The sequence below is a fragment of the Rhinoraja longicauda genome, chromosome 4 (assembly GCF_053455715.1).
Source record: "Rhinoraja longicauda isolate Sanriku21f chromosome 4, sRhiLon1.1, whole genome shotgun sequence".
Classification (NCBI taxonomy): domain Eukaryota; kingdom Metazoa; phylum Chordata; class Chondrichthyes; order Rajiformes; family Arhynchobatidae; genus Rhinoraja; species Rhinoraja longicauda.
The window spans coordinates 89,772,610-89,790,414 of record NC_135956.1 but is presented as its reverse complement, the minus strand read 5'-3'; the positions used below and the strand labels follow the sequence as shown (position 1 = coordinate 89,790,414).

The 17,805-nt window shown below is 50.2% G+C and overlaps 2 protein-coding genes across 3 annotated transcripts in view; one reads left to right on the top strand and one right to left on the bottom strand.

Annotated features, from left to right (window-relative positions):
* LOC144593236 (D-serine dehydratase) overlaps positions 1 to 17,805 on the top strand; it is a 555,040-nt gene that overhangs the window by 99,484 nt on the left and 437,751 nt on the right. The gene's annotated exons all lie outside the window — the stretch shown is intronic.
* setd2 (SET domain containing 2, histone lysine methyltransferase) overlaps positions 170 to 17,805 on the bottom strand; it is a 113,988-nt gene continuing 96,352 nt past the window's right edge. The window contains exons 17-22 of the mRNA XM_078398343.1: positions 17,601 to 17,737; positions 15,005 to 15,116; positions 13,292 to 13,360; positions 8,669 to 8,752; positions 7,052 to 7,153; positions 170 to 2,200 (exon numbers count right to left, since the gene is read on the bottom strand). Coding sequence (XP_078254469.1) covers positions 2,039 to 2,200; positions 7,052 to 7,153; positions 8,669 to 8,752; positions 13,292 to 13,360; positions 15,005 to 15,116; positions 17,601 to 17,737 — 666 coding nt within the window. The 3' untranslated portion in view covers positions 170 to 2,038. The remainder of the gene's footprint in view (positions 2,201 to 7,051; positions 7,154 to 8,668; positions 8,753 to 13,291; positions 13,361 to 15,004; positions 15,117 to 17,600; positions 17,738 to 17,805) is intronic.

Sequence of the window (17,805 nt, the reverse complement as noted above, 5' to 3'; positions counted from 1 at the left end):
ATTTTCTACGCGCAGCTCCTTGTTTCCGCACAGAAGAATCGTAGGATTGTGAAGCTGGAGGAAGGAATGCGGGTGGAAGGGGAGTGCAGGTTCAAAAAGGAAGACTCCAAAGCAGATTTCAAACAATGTATATTTTTTTTACTTTTAAAAATACACAACATTCATCCCTGCAAATTTCCAGCTCCTAGCACCAAGTGAAATCTCTGCAAGTTGTAAAATTACAGACACACAAGCCACTGAGCAGAGAACACCCACTGAAACCAGTTTTCCAGAATGTCGAGAGAGGGAGACAGTGAGCACATTCAGCAGCCGTCCCGTCCCGTCCCGTCCCTCGGTGTCCAAACATCACCTCGACCGTTAGTTTCCCAACCGCTGCTCTGACCATGTCAGGATTACTCGCGGAAATGTTCCATTTAAAAAAAAAATTCATCGTCTATTGTACAGAATCAAATTGCCTTTTGCAAACCGGAGATTTCCTTCAAAGCTTTTACCACCGGCCAGTAAATAATTCATTGTTCTACTCTGCCACCTCTCTTCCCCCCACCCCCCCCTCCCCCTTTAGTCTTAGTCAGGGGTTTTAATTTAATTAATAATTAAAAAAACAAATCCTAGGTAAATCAAACACTAGTTTTTAAACAGCACATTGGGTCGTGCAGGGGCAGGGCTAATGAACGTGGGGCGATCAGCAGGGACGGCCACGTTAGGCCGCTCGCTCGCTCGCTCCAAACTCCTTGCCCTGTCGACTGAGGGAGAAGGCTGCAGGAGAGAGCACCCACTCCCCCACTGTGGGAGCTCGGCCCACCTCTCCGGTGGCTGTGGCCGCTGCTCTGGGTTGGGTTGGGGTTGGGGGGGGTGAGCGATGGCCGTGGGTTCTCAATCGTGCTGTCGCCCGCTCTAGTGCTCGGACACAACGACCCTACACGTTTCCCGGGTGCTAAAACAACAAGCCTGCACCTTCCCGAAGTCAATCTGCCGTGGACAGCACGCGCTCTCCCGATCCCAGCAACCAACCCAGCAGGTTGGTGGGCAAACCCTCTCTCCCCATGTGTCCCCTTATAAAGGAATGGCGGCTCTGGCGCTGTCTCTAGAGGCCATTAGCGTGCGCGGAGGTGGGGGTGGGGGGGGAGGGGGTCTGGATTGTCAGTGCTGACAGCGTATTCGACCGTAGGGGGGCGGGTGGCATGCGAAGGGGGGGCATTGCTAGTCTCACGCAATGTCTTTCTGGCTGGAGACGGGAGGCAGGGGATGAGAGTGACCGAGTGCCGGAAGCCACCAGCGATCTCCTTCCTCACCAACTCGGAGAGAGAGGGTCCACTCGTTACCTTTGAAAGGGGGGGATGGAAAGAGAATTGAAATTCATATTTTTTTGTGTGTGTGTGTGTGTGTGTGCGTACGTGTACGTTGAACCAGACACTAAAGTTTTCTTTACTTAGTGAATCAACACGTCCGCCGGCTCTCCAAACGAAAAGAAAAAACAGCAACCTTTAAGTCAGTACTAGTCACAGATCATTTTTGCACAAGGTTTTTTTTAAAAAAAAACAAAAACAGTTTTAAAACATTTTTTTCCAAAACACTTCTTGTCACAATTCCCTATTTGCAGACATTAAATTGTAAGCAAAAAGAGTTTTTTTTAAACATTTTCTTTACATAAAAAAGTCCGTAAAAATTTAATACAGTAAAATGATTCTTTTTTAAAGTACGCCAGTTTTTTTTTGTTGCTGACTGTCGGTGATATAGTCAGGGCAAGTTGATCTCTGAACAATATTATAGTATTTACACTGTGAAAGAGGGAGAATGATGAAATTCATCGAGACCCCACAACCTTTCCCCCTCAAAAATGTAAATTATCAAAGTGAATGGGGGGTAAAGTTAACTACAAGTGGTTTTGCTTTCTCAATATATTCACATATGCATTAAAACAGTATAATACAGATAGCTATGAGGAGATTGAGAAGCTCGTTATAGATTCACATGGTTTTTGCGCTAGGCTAGGGCACACCTGTGGGAGGGGGGAACTGGGGGGGAGGGGGGTCACTGTTCAATCAACGTCGGGTTCTTCCTTAGGCTTGTAAACGGCGCCAAATTTCTGCATGTACTTCTTGATGTACTCCTTGGTTTTATGCTTCACATTTTCATTGCACTCCAGGTCCTCTGGGTTTTTGCACTGCTTTAGTTCCTTGTTCATGACACCGTGAGTCAACTGTACGCGAGAGAGAGAGAGAGAGAGAGAGAGTGAGAGAGAGAGAGAGAGAGGACGGGAGAGAGAGAGAGAGGACGGGGGAGAGAGAGAGAGGACGGGGGGAGAGAGAGAGGACGGGGAGAGAGAGAGGACGGGAGAGAGAGAGAGAGGACGGGAGAGAGAGAGAGGACGGGAGAGAGAGAGAGAGGACGGGGAGAGAGAGAGGACGGGAGAGAGAGAGAGGACGGGGAGAGAGAGAGGACGGGAGAGAGAGAGTAGAGGACGGGAGAGAGAGAGGACGGGAGAGAGAGAAGACGGGAGAGAGAGAGGACGGGAGAGAGAGAGGACGGGAGAGAGAGGGCGGGAGAGAGAGGACGGGGGAGAGAGGACGGGAGAGAGAGAGGACTGGGAGAGAGAGAGGACGGGAGAGAGAGGGCGGGAGAGAGAGGACGGGGGAGAGAGGACGGGGGAGAGAGGACGGGGGAGAGAGAGAGAGGACGGGAGAGAGAGAGAGAGGACGGGAGAGAGAGAGAGAGGACGGGAGAGAGAGAGAGAGGACGGGAGAGAGAGAGGACGGGAGAGAGAGAAGACGGGAGAGAGAGAAGACGGGAGAGAGAGAGGACGGGAGAGAGGACGGGAGAGAGAGAAGACGGGAGAGAGAGAGGACGGGAGAGAGAGAGGACGGGAGAGAGAGAGGACGGGAGAGAGAGGGCGGGAGAGAGAGGACGGGGGAGAGAGGACGGGAGAGAGAGAGGACGGGAGAGAGAGGACGGGAGAGAGAGGACGGGGGAGAGAGGACGGGGGAGAGAGAGAGGACGGGGGAGAGAGGACGGGGGAGAGAGAGGACGGGAGAGAGAGAGACGGGAGAGAGAGAGGACGGGAGAGAGAGAGGACGGGAGAGAGAGAGGACGGGAGAGAGAGGACGGGAGAGAGAGAGGATGGGAGAGAGAGAGGACGGGGAGAGAGAGAGGACGGGAGAGAGAGAGAGGACGGGAGAGAGAGAGAGGACGGGAGAGAGGACGGGAGAGAGAGAGGACGGGAGAGAGAATGAGAGAACGAGAGAGAAGATGAGAGAGAGAATGGGAGAACGTGAGAGAGAATGAGAGAGGATAGGAGAGAGAGGACGGGAGAACGAGAGAACGAGAGAGAAGATGAGAGAGAGAATGGGAGAACGGGAAGCGAGAATGAGAGAATGGGAGAGAGAATGAGAGAACATGAGAGGGAATGGGAGAACGAGAGAGAGAATGAGAGAACGTGAGAGAGAACGGGAGTGAGAACGAGGGAATGTGAGAGAGAACGCGAGAATGAGAGCACCGCGAGAAGAGGCAGGTGAGAGATGAGGGAACTCTTCAGAGATACAGTGCGAAACAGGCCCTTCGGCCCACCGAGTCCGCGCCAACCAGTGACCACCCTGTACACTAGCACCATCCTACACACTGGGGATAATTTACAGAAGCCTATTAACCTACAAACTTGCACGTCTTCCGAATATAGAAGGAAACCAGAGCACTCGGAGGAAATAAACTTTAGACTTTACAGATACAGCGTTTAAACAGGCCCTTCGGCCCGCCAAAGTCTCGCTGACCATACTAGCACTATCCTACACACACTAGGGACAACTTACAATTTCACCCAAGCCAATTAACCAACAAACCCGCGCGTCTTTGGAGTGTGGAGGAAACTGGAGCGCCTGGAGAAACCCACGCAGGTCACGGGGAGAACGTGCAAACTCCGTACAGACAGCACCCGTAGTCGGGATGGAACCCGGCGCTGTAAGGCAGCTGCTCTACCGCTGCGCCACCGTGCCGCCCCATTCAAACCTTGACTGCGGTCGGCGCTCTGGGTGTGGCCTCCATTACATCATCGATCTAGGAGACCAAGTGTAGGCTCGGCGGTGACCCTTTTCACCGACAGCCTGCGCTGGGTCTGCCGAGGACGGCTGCATCTCCCGGCTGCCAAACATTTTAACTCCCCTTCCCATTCTCACACCTTTCTGTCCTGTCAAGAGTGGGGCCACACGCACACTGGAGGAACAGCGCCTCATGTTCCGCTCAGGCAGCTAACAACCCAGCGCTATGAACACTGAGCTCTCCAATCTCCATTTTAGACCCCTGCGTCCTTTCTTTCTGTGCCCTCCATTCCCCCCACCCTCCAGGTCACCCCACCTATTTTCTCTCCTTTACACAATCATCTCCCATTTCTAAGAACTCCAATTTCCCTCCCCCCCCCAATAGACAATAGGTGCAGGAGGAGGCCATTCGGCCCTTCGAGCCAGCACCACCATTCAATGTGATCATGGCTGATCATTCTCAATCAGTACCCCTTTCCTGCCTTCTCCCCATACCCCTGACTCCGCTATCCTTAAGAGCTCTATCCAGCTCTCTCTTGAATGCATTCAGAGAATTGGCCTCCACTGCCTTCTGAGGCAGAGAATTCCACAGATTCACAACTTTCTGACTGAAAAGGTATTTCCTCATCTCCGTTCTAAATGGCCTACCCCTTATTCTTAAACTGTGGCCCCTGGTTCTGGACTCCCCCAACATTGAGAACATGTTTCCTGCCTCTTAATTGAACATGTGTCCAACCTCTTAATAATCTTATACGTTTCGATAAGATCCCCCTCTCATCCTTCTAAATTCCAGTGTGTACAAGCCTAGTCGCTCCAGTCTTTCAACATATGACAGTCCCGCCATTCCGGGAATTAACCTAGTAAACCTACGCTGCACGCCCTCAATAGCAAGAATATCCTTCCTCATTGAGCCTCACAGCGCCGGAGACCCGGGTTTGATCCTGTGCTATTCATCCATAAACTCTCCCTCCAACTTTACATTTCACTCTGCCTTTTGCACATCTGGCATCTTTTTGTCTCCTTTCCACCTCCAGCCTTCGTCTCTTACGCCGCACATCAGCCAATCACCCTCCTCCCCCCCCCCCCCCCAACCTGTATCCACCTATCACTTAGGAAAGAAAACCGCAGATGCTGGTTTGAATCAAAGGCAGACACGAAATGCTGGAGTAACTCAGCGGGTCAGGCAGCCTCTCTGGAGAGAAGGAATGGGAGACTGATGTACTGGTGACTGTTGTACTTCAGTCTGAAGAAGGGTCTCGACCCGAAACATCACCCAATCCTTTTCTCCAGAGATGCTGCCTGACCCGTTGAGTTACTCCAGCATTTTGTGTCTACCTTCCACCTATCACTTGTCAGGCTTTGCCCCACCCCCACCTCTTTTCTATCTTTCTCTTTCTCTCCCCCCCTCCCCTTACTAAAATCAGTCTGAAGATGGGTCCCTACCCCAAATTCTTGGGAATTCATAGCCACAGACGGCTGTCAGTGGATATTCTTAAGGCAGAGAGAGATAGGTTGTTGGTTAGTACGGGTGTCGGGGGTTATGGGGAGAGGTAGGAGAATGGGGTTGAGATAGTTCAGACATCACTGAATGGTGGAGTGGGCTAAATGGCCTAATTCTGTTCCTATCACTTATGAACTTGTCGACTGCCCATTCCCACCACAGATGCTGCCTGATCCGCTGGGTTCTTCCAGCACTTTGTGTTTTGCTCGAGATTCCCAACAAATCATTTCACTGCACCTAGGTACATGTGACAATAAAGTATCGTTGAATGTCGAGGGAAACCGAAGCACCCGGAGGAAACCCACGTGGTAACAGGGGGAACGTGCAAACTCTACACAGATAGCACCCGAGGTCAGTATTGAACCCAGGTCTCTGCCGCTGTGAGGCAGCAGCTCTTAAGTTCATACGTTCCAGGGGCAGAATTGGGTCATTCGGCCCATCAAGTCTACATCACTATTCAATCATGGCTGATCCATCATTCCCCCTCAACCCTATTCTCCTGCCTTCTCCCCATAACCCCGGACACCCGTACTAATCAAGAATCTATCTGCCCCTGCCTTAAATATATCCATTGACTTGGCCTCCACAGCCTTCTGCACCTGAGGAGAAAAGGCACAAAGTGCTGGAGTAACTCAGCAGGTCAGGCAGCATCTAGTCATGGGAGTGATAGAGCGTGGAAACAGGCCCATTGGGCCAACTTTCCCCCAACTTTCCCAAACCGGCCGACATGTCCCGGCTACAATCGTCCCACCTGCCCGCGTTTGGTCCATATTTCTCCAAACCTGAGCTACCCATGTACCTGTCTAACTGTTTCTTAAACGTTGGGATAGTCCCAGCCTCAACCACCTCCTCTGGCAGCTTGTTCCATACACCCACCACCATCTGTGTGGAAAAGTTACCCCTCAGATTCCTATTAAATCTTTTCCCCTTCACCTTGAACCCATGTCCTCTGGTCCTCAATTCCCCTACTCTGGGCAAGAGACTCTGTGCATCTCCCCGATCTGTTCCTCTCATGGAGAAAAGTAACAGGTGACATTTCAGGTTGAGACCCTTAGAGACATAGAAACATAAAAAACAGGTGCTGGAGGAGGCCATCCACAATCAGTAACCCGTGCCTGCCTTCTCCCCATATCCCTTGATTCCGCTAGCCCTAAGAGCTCTATCTAACTCTCTTTTAAATTCATCCAGTGAATTGACCTCCACTGCCCTCTGTGGCAGAGAATTCCACAAATTCACAACTCTCTGGGTGACAAAGTTTCTTCTCACCTCAATTTTAAATGGCATCCCCTTTATTCTTAAGACTGTGTGGCCCCTGGTTCTGGACTCCCCCCAACATTGGGAACATTTTTCCTGCATCTAGCTTGTCCAGTCTTTTTATAATTTTATACGTCTCTATAAGTTCCCCTCTCATCCTTCTAAACTCCAGTGAATACTTCGGACTGTCTGACTCTAGTTTCATTGTTGTGCTGCTGAGTTTCACTGACTGTCTTCCCCCTAGCTGCCCAACATGCTGCGCCCTTACCTTGCGAGCCAGGTGTTTAAAGTCCTCCGTCGCGACGATTCTTCCTAGTTTACAGTCCGGTTTCCGGTAGGGATTCAGGCACAGAACGATGAACTGGGAGATCTGCAAAAGAAGGTACCCGTTCAAACCGGACTGAAGAAAAAAAGCCCCCCCCCCCCCCCCCCCACTAAGCCTTCACGGTATCGGGCCGCACGGTGGCACAGCGGGTAGAGCTGCTGCCTCACCGTGCCACACACCCGGGTTCCACCCCGACCTCGGGTGCTGTCTGTGTGCAGTTTGTGAGTTTAGTTTAGAGATTATTCATAAGATCATAAGTGATAGGAGCAGAATTAGGCTTTCGGCCCATCAAGCCTACTCAGGCATTCAATTTAACTCACCCCCTCAACCCCATTCTCCTGCCTTCTCCCCATAACCCCTGACACCCGTACTGATCAAGAACCTGTCAATCTGCGCCATAAACATATCCACTGACTTGTCCTCCACAGCCGTCTGTGGCAATGAATTCCACAGATTCACCACCCTCTGACTAAAGACATTTCTCCTCATCTCCTTCCGAAAGGAACGCCCTTATATTCCGAGGCTGTGACTGGTCCTAGACTCTCCCACTAGTGGAAACGTTCTCTACACATGCACTCTGTCCAAGCCTGTCACTATTCCAAAGCATGGGAACAGGCCCTTCGGCCCACGGTCCACATCGACCAACTGTTCACTCTAGTTCTATGTTGTCCCACTTTCACATCCACACGAGGGGGAATTTACAGAAGGCAATTAACCTACAAACCCGCACGTCTTTGGAATGTGGGAGGAAACCGGAGCACCCGGAGGAAACCCACGCGGTCGGTCACAGGGAGAACGTGCAAACTCCACACAGACACAGCATCCGAGGTCAGGATCGTACCGGGTGGGCCGAGATACCGGCCTGCAGTCTGCCTCGGAAGTCGGCTATGGGAATGGATCTGCCAGCTCCGGCCGGGCCAGAGTTCCAGAGCCCCAGGCGCAGGGGCCAGATTTCACCCGCTTTCACAGAGCGCTGGAGTAACTCAGCGGGTCAGGCAGCACCTCTGGAGAACATGGACAGGTAACGTTTCACAGAGTGCTGGAGTAACTCAGCGGGTCAGGCAGCATCTCTGGAGAACATGGATAGGTGACGTTTCACAGAGTGCTGGAGTAACTCAGCGGGTCAGGCAGCATCGCTGGAGAACACGGGTAGGTGGCGTTTCACATCGGGACCCTTCTTCAGACTGACAAAGTGCGTTATGGTCTATTTTATATGTAGCAGGATCTGTAGGTTCAATGGCTTGGGTAAAACTGTAAATGTTCCCTAGTGTGGAGGATAATGCTAGTGTACGGGGGATCGCTGGTTGGAACGGACTTGGTGGGCCGAAGGGCTTGTTTCCATGCTGTATCTCTAAAGTCTAGCACACAACGAGATAAATGGCCGATTCTTTTCTTTGGGATATTTTGCAAATATATAAATATATTCAACAACTGAAAGAGTCGCAGGGAATGTCTTCTGACGGAGCACTGGGGAGCACCAGGAAGCACAGAGAGTGGAGGCAGGCACAACGGAGAGTGAGCCAGCGAAGGAGGGAGCTGAACTTCCCACTGGACACTTACCTCCTTCCTGAACATCTCTTTACTTCTCTTGGCGAGCTCGCTGGAAGTGTCGGCCTCCGCGGTTTTAGCCTTGATCTTGGAAGACTGCAATGGGAAAAGGAGCAAGGTTTGGTAACTTCAGTAAAGACGCAGCGAGATAGATGTAGGTGGATTGTCAGAATGCACTGGAAACGCTCCGGTCATGCCAAGTGGGTGTTTTTAAGGCAGAGATAGACAGATTCTTGATTAGCACGGGTGTCAGAGGTCATGGGGAGAAGGCAGGAGAATGGGGTTGAGAGGGAGAGATAGATCAGCCATGATTGAATGGTGGAGTAGACGTGATGGGCCCAATGGCCTAACTCTGCTCCTATCACTTATAGACAATAGGTGCAGGAGGAGGCCATTCGGCCCTTCGAGCCAGCACCGCCATTCAATGTGATCATGGCTGATCATTCTCAATCAGTACCCCGTTCCTGCCTTCTCCCCATACCCCCTGACTCCACTATCCTTTAGAGCTCTATCTAGCTCTCTCTTGAATGCATTCAGAGAATTGGCCTCCACTGCCCTCAAGAAGGGTCTTGACCCGAAACATCACCCATTCCTTCTCTCCAGAGATGCTGCCTGTCCCGCTGAGTTACTCCAGCTTTTTTTTTGTCTATCTTTGCTTTAAACCAGCATTTGCAGTTCCTTCTTAGACAGGTTATTAACACTACAACACTACAACCTCCAAATAGGCTCCAAACTATTGCCGATCCTGGTTTACACAGACCACAAAATGCTGGAGTAACTCAGCAGGACAGGCAGCATCTCTGGATAGAATGATTAGGTGACATTTTGGGTCGAGACCCTTCTTCAGACTACATAGACTTGGGGGCATGGGTTTTGACATTTTGTACTATTACTATTTGTTTGATGTGTATGCATGCATGTGTGTGTACACACTCATGAAAGAATATGTCTTAGTCTATTACAAGTACTGAGGTACAGTGAAAAGTTTTTTTGTTGCGTGTTACCCACTGAGCTGAAAGACTATATATGATTACAATCAATCCACAGTGTAGATACAGGATCAAGGGAAGAGGGTTTTGTACAAGACAAAGGCCGACTGAAGATAGTCTGAGGGTCTCTTTCTTTGTAAACCAGCATCTGTAGAAAGGAACTGATCATAGTCGTAAAGTGATAGTGTGGAAACAGGCCCTTCAGCCCAACTCGCCCACACCGGCCAACAATGTCCCAGCTACACTAGTCCCACTTGCCTGCGCTTGGTCCATAACCCTCCAAACCTGTGCTATCCATGTACCTGTCCAACTATTTCTTAAATGTTGGGATAGTCCCAGCCTCAACTACCTCCTCTGGCAGCTTGTTCCATACACCCACCACCCTCTGTGTGAAGATGTTACCCCTCGGATTCCTATTAAAATCTTTTCCCCTTCACCTTGAACCTATGTCCTCTGGTCCTCGATTCCCCTACTCTGGGTAAAAGACTCTGTGCATCTACCCGATCTATTCCTCTCATGATTTTGTACACCTCTATAAGATCTCCCCTCATCCTCCTGTGCTCCATGGAATAGACCCAGCCTGCTCAACCTCTCCCGATAGCTCACACCCTCTAGTCCTGGCAACATCCTCGTAAGTCTTTTCTGAACCCTTTCAAGCTTGACAATATCTTTCCTATAAAATGGTGCCCAGAACTGAACACAATATTCTAAATGAACATAATATTCTAAATAATCTGGTGTATACCAAAGATAGACTGGAGATAGACAAAGTGCTGGAGTAACTCGGTGGCGGCACGGTGGCGCAGCGGTAGAGTTGCTGCCTTACAGCGAATGCAGCCCCAGAGACTCAGGTTCGATCCTGACTACGGGCGTTGTCTGTACGGAGTTTGTATGTTCCCACCGTGACCTGCGTGGGTTTTCTCCGAGATCTTCGGTTTCCTCCCACATTCAGAGAATTGGTCTCCACTGCCTTCTGAGGCAGAGAATTCCACAGATTTACAACTCTCTGACTGAAAAAGTTTTTCCTCATCTCAGTTCTAAATGGCCTACCCCTTATTCTTAAATTGTGGCCCCTTGTTCTGGACTCCCCCAACATTGGGAACATGTTTCCTGCCTCTAAAGTGTCCAACCCCTTAATAATCTTATGTTTCGATATGTGTCAGTTGGGGACAGAAAGATGTATAACGTGCGGTATGTGTATTTCTTTGCAAGTGTATCCCGGTTTTATGGCGTTAGGAGTTTAATGATGGTCGGGATAAGTGGAAGATAGCATGCGAGTGTTTAGTGTTTGTTAGAGTGAATTAATCATCCGTAGTTTCCTTTATTTAGTAGATACAAGATACTGGGAGCCACTAGAGCGAGCAGGGATGGAGGAGAGTTGTGTTGAGCCTTCCCGAGGTGTGGTTGGCCTCAACGAAAGGCCAGTGAAGGGAGGTGCCCACTACATAACCCGCATAATGATATACCCGCATCTACACCATTAGTTTGTATGTGCTTGTTAACATGTACAGTGCCCTCCATAATTTCTGGGACAAAGACCCATCATTTGTTTATTTGCCTCTGAACTCCACAATTTGAGATTTGTAATAGAAAAAAATCACATGTGGTTAAAGTGCACACTGTCAGATTTTAATAAAGGCCATTTTTACACATTTTGGTTTCACCATGTAGAAATGACAGCAGTGTTTATACATAGTCCCCCCATTTCAGGGCACCATAATGTTTGGGACAGAGCAATGTCACGTAAATGAAAGTAGTCCTGTTTAGTATTTTGTTGCATATCCTTTGCATGCAATGACTGCTTGAAGTCTGCGATTCATGGACATCATCAGTTGCTGAGTGTCTTTTCTGGTGATGCTCTGCCAGGCCTGTATTGTAGCCATCTTTAGCTTCTGCATGTTTTGGGGTCTAGTCCCCTTCAGTTTTCTCTTCAGCATATAAAAGGCATGCTCAATTGGGTTCAGATCGGGTGATTGACTTGGCCACTCAAGAATTGACCATTTTTTTGCTTTGAAAAAATCTTTTGTTGCTTTAGCAGTATGTTTGGGATCATTGTCTTGCTGTAGAATGAACCGCCGGCCAATGAGTTTTGAGGTATTTGTTTGAACTTGAGCAGATAGGATGTGTCGATACACTTCAGAATTCATTATGCTACTACCATCAGCAGTTGTATCATCAATGAAGATAAGTGAGCCAGTACCTTTAGCAGCCATACATGCCCAGACCATAACACCCCCACCACTGTGTTTCACAGATGAGGTGGTGTGCTTTGGATCTTGGGCAGTTCCTTCTCTCCTCCATACTTTGCTCTGGCCATCACTCTGATATGTTAATCTTCGTCTCATCTGTCCACAAGACCTTTTTCCAGAACTGTGGTTGCTCTTTTAAGTAATTCTTGGCAAACTGTAACCGGGCCATCCTATTTTTGCGGCTGACCAGTGGTTTGCATCTTGCAGGGTAGCCTCTGTATTTCTGTTCATGAAGTCTTCTGTGGACAGTGGTCATTGAGAAATCAGAATCAGAATCGCCTTTGTCATCCAAAAAACAAGTCTTTTGGATGAAATTCCGTCACCCACAGTCCAACAATAAGAGCAATAAAAATAAGCAATAACACACACAATCACAAACCAACACAAAACAAACAAAAAGGACCTCCATCACAGTGTCTCCTCCAGTCCCCTCCTCACTGTGATGGAAGGCCAGAATGTCTTCTCTCTTCCCCTGCCGTCTTTCCCCGTGGTCAGGCTGTTGTAGTTGCCACGTTCCAGGCCGCGCCGGACGGTGAAATGTCCGCGGTGGGCCGACCCAAGCCCCGCGATTTGGGGCGGGCGAAGACGCCATCGCTGCACGTCGGGGTGGTCGTGGCTCCCGACATTGAAGCCCCCGCCGGGCAGAGAAAATCCCGCGGCCTATTCCAGGCCGCGCCGGACGGTGAAAGGTCCGCGGCGGGCCGACCCAAGCCCTGCGATTCGGGGCGGGCGAAGACGCTGCCGCTGCTGGAGCTCCCGATGTCGGCCCCCACCCAGGGGCCTGTGGGTTTCCGACGACCACGCGGCCCGTGGCCGAAGCCTCCGAAGGCGAGTTGCAGCCGCTCCCGCAGACCACCACAGCCTCCGAAGGCAGCCAGCTCTGCAGATGGTGAGTCCGGTCCGCGGGCTCTGCGAACCAGAGCCCAGGTGGTTCCAGCTGGAGGCCGCCAGCTCCAGGGGTTTGGCTGATGGTAGGCCGCAGCGGGAACGGAGACACCACCCAGAAACAAAGGTCGCGTCTCCGTTCGGAAGAGACAATTTTACAGTCCCCCCCCCCCCCCCCCCACATAACACACAACCACAAAAAACACTACATCATATCTAAACACTACAATTAAGACAAAAAACACAAAAGACAAACGGACTGCAGGCCAGCATCGCCATCTTTACAGAATCCACACCTGACTCCTAAAGAAATTCCTCCTCATTCCTACCTAAAGGAAAGTCTTTTAATTCTGAGGCTGTGACCTCTGGTCCTAGACTCTCCCACATCCACTCCACATCCACTCTATTGCAGGCCTTTCATTATTCAGGACGTTTCTATGAGACTGGTGCTGTTTCCAAGCTGCACGTTTCAATCAGTGACACACAGTTGTATGATGTAGACTTCCACACACCTGGCTGTAAGAGTTGGGTGTCCCATCTCCACTGCCATCTGCTCCATGTCGATCCGTGAGCATCGGATCCTAAGGTGCAACAAGACAAAGGCAGTGAGAAACCTTCGCAAAGACAGACAGAATAAGCTGGCGTAACTCAGTGGGTCTGACAGCATCTCCGACTCTGACTGAAGAAGGACCTCAACCCAAATCATCACCTACTCCTTTTATCCAGGTCCGAAGAAGGTAGACACAAAGTGCTGGAGTAACTCAGCGGGTCAGGCTGCATCTCTGGAGAGGAGGAATGGGTGACGTTTCTGGTCGAGCCCCTTCTTCAGACTGATGTCAGGGGAGGGGGTGGGACAAAGATAGGATGTAGTCGGAGTCAGGAAGACTAGCGGGAGAACTGGGAAGGGGGAGGAGATAGAGAGGGAAAGCAGGGACTATCTAAAGTTGGAGAAGTCAATGTTCATACCGCTGGGCTGTAAGCTGCCCAAGCAAAATATGAGGTTCTGTTCGTCCAATTTGCGCTGGGCCTCACTCTGACAATGGAGGAGGCCCAGGACAGAAAGGTCAGATTGGGAGTGGGAGGGGGAGTTGAAGTGCTGAGCCACGGGGAGATCAGGTAGGTTCAGGGTTCTTTGTTATGTTTTTGCACTATATTGGGCTTTTTAAATTTATTTAACTTCTTTCCTTTTTGTTTATTATATTATTCAACGGAGCACTGTGTTTACACACTGTTATGCTGCTGCAAGTTTCATTTCCTGTTTTTGTTCATTTTTAACTCTTGACAAAGACTCGAAGGCATGGTTTTAAGGTATAACCTGGCATTGTGTCAGCGGGGACATTGATGGGCCGAAGGGCCTGTTCCTGTGCTGTTCTGTTCTGTTTATGTTCAACGTTGTACAGTTCAGTTCAGTTTAATTTATTGTCACATGTACCGAGGTACAGTGAAAAGCTTTTGCTGGGAAGGAACTGTCCCTGAATCTGGAGGTGTGCGTTTTCACACTTCTATACCTACGGCCGGATGGGAGAGGGGAGAAGAGGGAGTGGCCGGGGTGAGACTGGTTCTTGATGATGCTGCTGGCCTTGCCGTCCATGGAGTCAATGGAAGGGAGGTTGGTTTGTGTGATGGTCTGGGCTGTGTCCACAATTCGCTGCAATTTCTTGCGGTCTTGGATGGAGCTGTTCCCAAACCAAGCTGTGATGCATCCTGATAAAACAGAGCCTGGAGATGTGGGCTAACAGGTAGGGGTGCCAACTATCTCACTCCCAAATATGGGACAAGGTGACGTCACCGCCCCGTGCCCTACGTGACCTCACCCAGCCAGCGGCCACGCGCTCCCGCTCCACCAATGGCGGCCGCCCGGGCCGGGAGGCGGGTTGCCAAGCAACCTCTGGTAGACGGCACCCGGGCCTACAGTGTCCAGCCTACAGCGCCCCCTGGGCCTAATATGGGACAAGGGCGGTCCCGTACGGTACAAACCAATTTAGCCCAAAATACGGGATGTCCCGGCTAATACGGGACAGTTGGCAAACCTACTTTGGTGGATTGGGGAGGTCACGGTTCTGCGACACAAAGGTAGTGCCACCGGATGGGAAACACACCATGAATTACCGTTCCTGCCAACTACCAAGTGACAAAAGCCACCCTCAACTCTGCTTGCCGTGTAAAGTTCCTGCAGGCCAGCCCGTTGCCCCCCAGTGGAGCGAGAGGTGAGCGAGGGAGGTTACCTTGGCCGGATGTTCATCGTACGTTGGCGTCCCCAGGTCCATCTCTGCCTCGTGACCCACACTCATGTCGTCGCTGCCTCCGTCCCACAGCGGCGGGTCCCACTGTGTTTGCCTGCCAGAAGATTGAGAAAGCGAGTGAGACCAGATCTTCAGTAACCCGGAGATACATGTTCAGGTTCAGTTTAGTTTAGAGATACAGCGCAGAAACAGGCCCTTTCAGCCCACCGGGTCCGCGCCGACCAGCGATCACCATACAGGACACATACAGGGCGGCACGGTGGCGCAGCGGTAGAGTTGCTGCCTTACAGCGAATGCAGCGCCAGAGACTCAGGTTCGATCCTGACTATGGGCGCTGTCTGTACGGAGTTTGTACGTTCTCCCCGTGACCTGCGTGGGTTTTCTCCAAGATTTTCTTGTTTTCTCCCACACTCCAAAGACGTACAAGTTTGTAGGTTAATTGGCTTTGGTATAAATGTAAAAATTGACCTTAGTGTGCATAGGATAGTATTAGTGTACAGGGCGATTGGTAGACAGCGCAGTTTCGGTGGGTCGAAGGGCCTGTTTCCACGCTGTGTCCAAAGCCTAAAGACTCGACTTATCAAGTGTTAACCGGAAATTTCACAGTTCAACCACAGCTACTTTTTCATCAAATTAAATGAAACCTACAATATACACCAAGTGCTGGAGTAATTCAGCGGGTCAGGCAGCGTCTGTGGAGAAAAAAAGACTGGGTAACGTTTCGGGACGAGAGTCTGAAGAAGGGTCCCGACCCAAAACGTCAGCCATCCTTTTTCTCCAGAGACGCTGCCAGGCCCGCTGAGTTACTCCAGCACTTTGTCTCTCTCCAGTCTATCTACGGTATATACCAGCATCTGCAGTTCCTATCTACCCATTTTTTTAGAAACCCAGTTTTGTTTAGCTTAGAGATACAATATGGAAACAGGCCCTTCGGCCCACCAAGTCTGTGCTGACCTTCGATCATCCGTCAACACTGGTTCTATGTTGTCCCACCCCTTACACGCTAGCGGCAATTTTTAAAATATAGAAGCCAATTAATAGATAATTGGTGCAGGAGAAGGCCATTCAGCCCTTCGAGCCAGCACCGCCATTCAATGTGATCATGGCTGATCATTCTCAATCAGTATCCCGTTCCTGCCTTCTCCCCATACCCCCTGACTCCGCTATCCTTAACAGCTCTATCTAGCTCTCTCTTGAATGCATTCAGAGAATTGACCTCCACTGCCTTCTGAGATTTGGGGTGAGAGGGGAAAGAGTTAATAGAAGCCCAAGGGGCAACTTGTTCCACACAGAGGGTGGTAGGTGTATGGAACGAGCTTCCAATAGAGGTAGATGAGGCAGGTACAATGACACATGGACAGGTGCAGGTGATGTTGCCAGGACTAGAGGGTGTGAGCTACAGGGAGAGGTTGAATAGGCTGGGTCTCTATTCCTTGGAACTCAGGAGGATGAGGGGTGATCTTATAGAGGTGTACAAAATCATGAGAGGAATAGATTGGGTAGATGCGCAGAGTCTTTTACCCAGAGTAGGGGAATCGAGGACCAGAGGACATAGGTTCAAGGTGAAAGGGAAAAGATTTAATAGGAATCCGAGGGGTAACTTTTACACACAGAGGGTGGTGGGTGTATGGATCAAGTCTACTCCGCCATTCAATCATGGCTGATCTATCTCTCCCTCCTAACCCCATTCTCCTGCCTTCTCCCCATAACCTCTGACACCCGTACTAATCAAAAATCTATTTCTGCTTTAAAAATATCCATTGACTTGGCCTCCACAGCCTTCTGTGGCAAAGAATTCCACAGATTCACCGCCCTATGACGGAAGAAATTCCTCCTCGTTTCCGTTCTAAAGTTATGTCCTTTTATTCTGATGTTGTGCTCCCTGGTCCAAGACTCTCATAAGGTCATAAGTTATCGGAGTAGAATTAGGCCATTCAGCCCATCAAGTCTTCTCTGCCAATCAATCATGACTGATCGATCTCTCCATCCTAACCCCATTCTCCTGCCTTCTCCCCTTAACCTTTGACACCCGTACCAATCAAGAATCTATCTATCTCTGCCTTAAAAATATCCATTGACTTGGCCTCCACAGCCTCTTGTGGCAAAGAATTCCACAGATTCACCACCCTCTGTCTAAAGAAATTCCCCCTTGTCTCCTTCCTAATGGTCACATCCATTTGTAGACAATAGGTGCAGGAGTAGGCCATTTGGCCCTTCGCGTCAGCACTGCCATTCACTGTGATCATGGCAATCATCCACAATCAGTACCCCGTTCCTGCCTTCTCCCCGTAAACATTAACTCCGCCATCCTTAAGAGCTCTATCTAACTCTCTTTTGAAAGCATCCAATGAATTGGCCTCCACTGCCTTCTGAGGCAGAGAATTCCACAGATTTACAACTCTCTGGGTGAAAAAGTTTTTCCTCGTCTCTGTTCTAAAAGGCCTCCCCCTTATTCTCAAACTGTGGCCCCTGGTTCTGGACTTTATTTTGACCGTCTGGTCATAGACTCTCCCACTGGTTGAAGCACCCTCTCCACACCTAGTCCCCCTGGACGGGGAGATGTCTGGCAAAGACCAACCTGGTGATCACGTGGTAATAGTAGATCTTCCCCTCGGGGTCCCGCGCTGTCTTCCAGTTGTTGGGGAGCACGATGGTCTTTGGCTTCGGCGGTGAAGGCGGCGGCAGATCGAGAAGGTTGTTGACGATTATCAACTCCTGCAGGAGAGTGCAGACACAGTCGAGCAGTTAAAACACAAGCTAATGGCAGCCCCTCTCCATCCCTC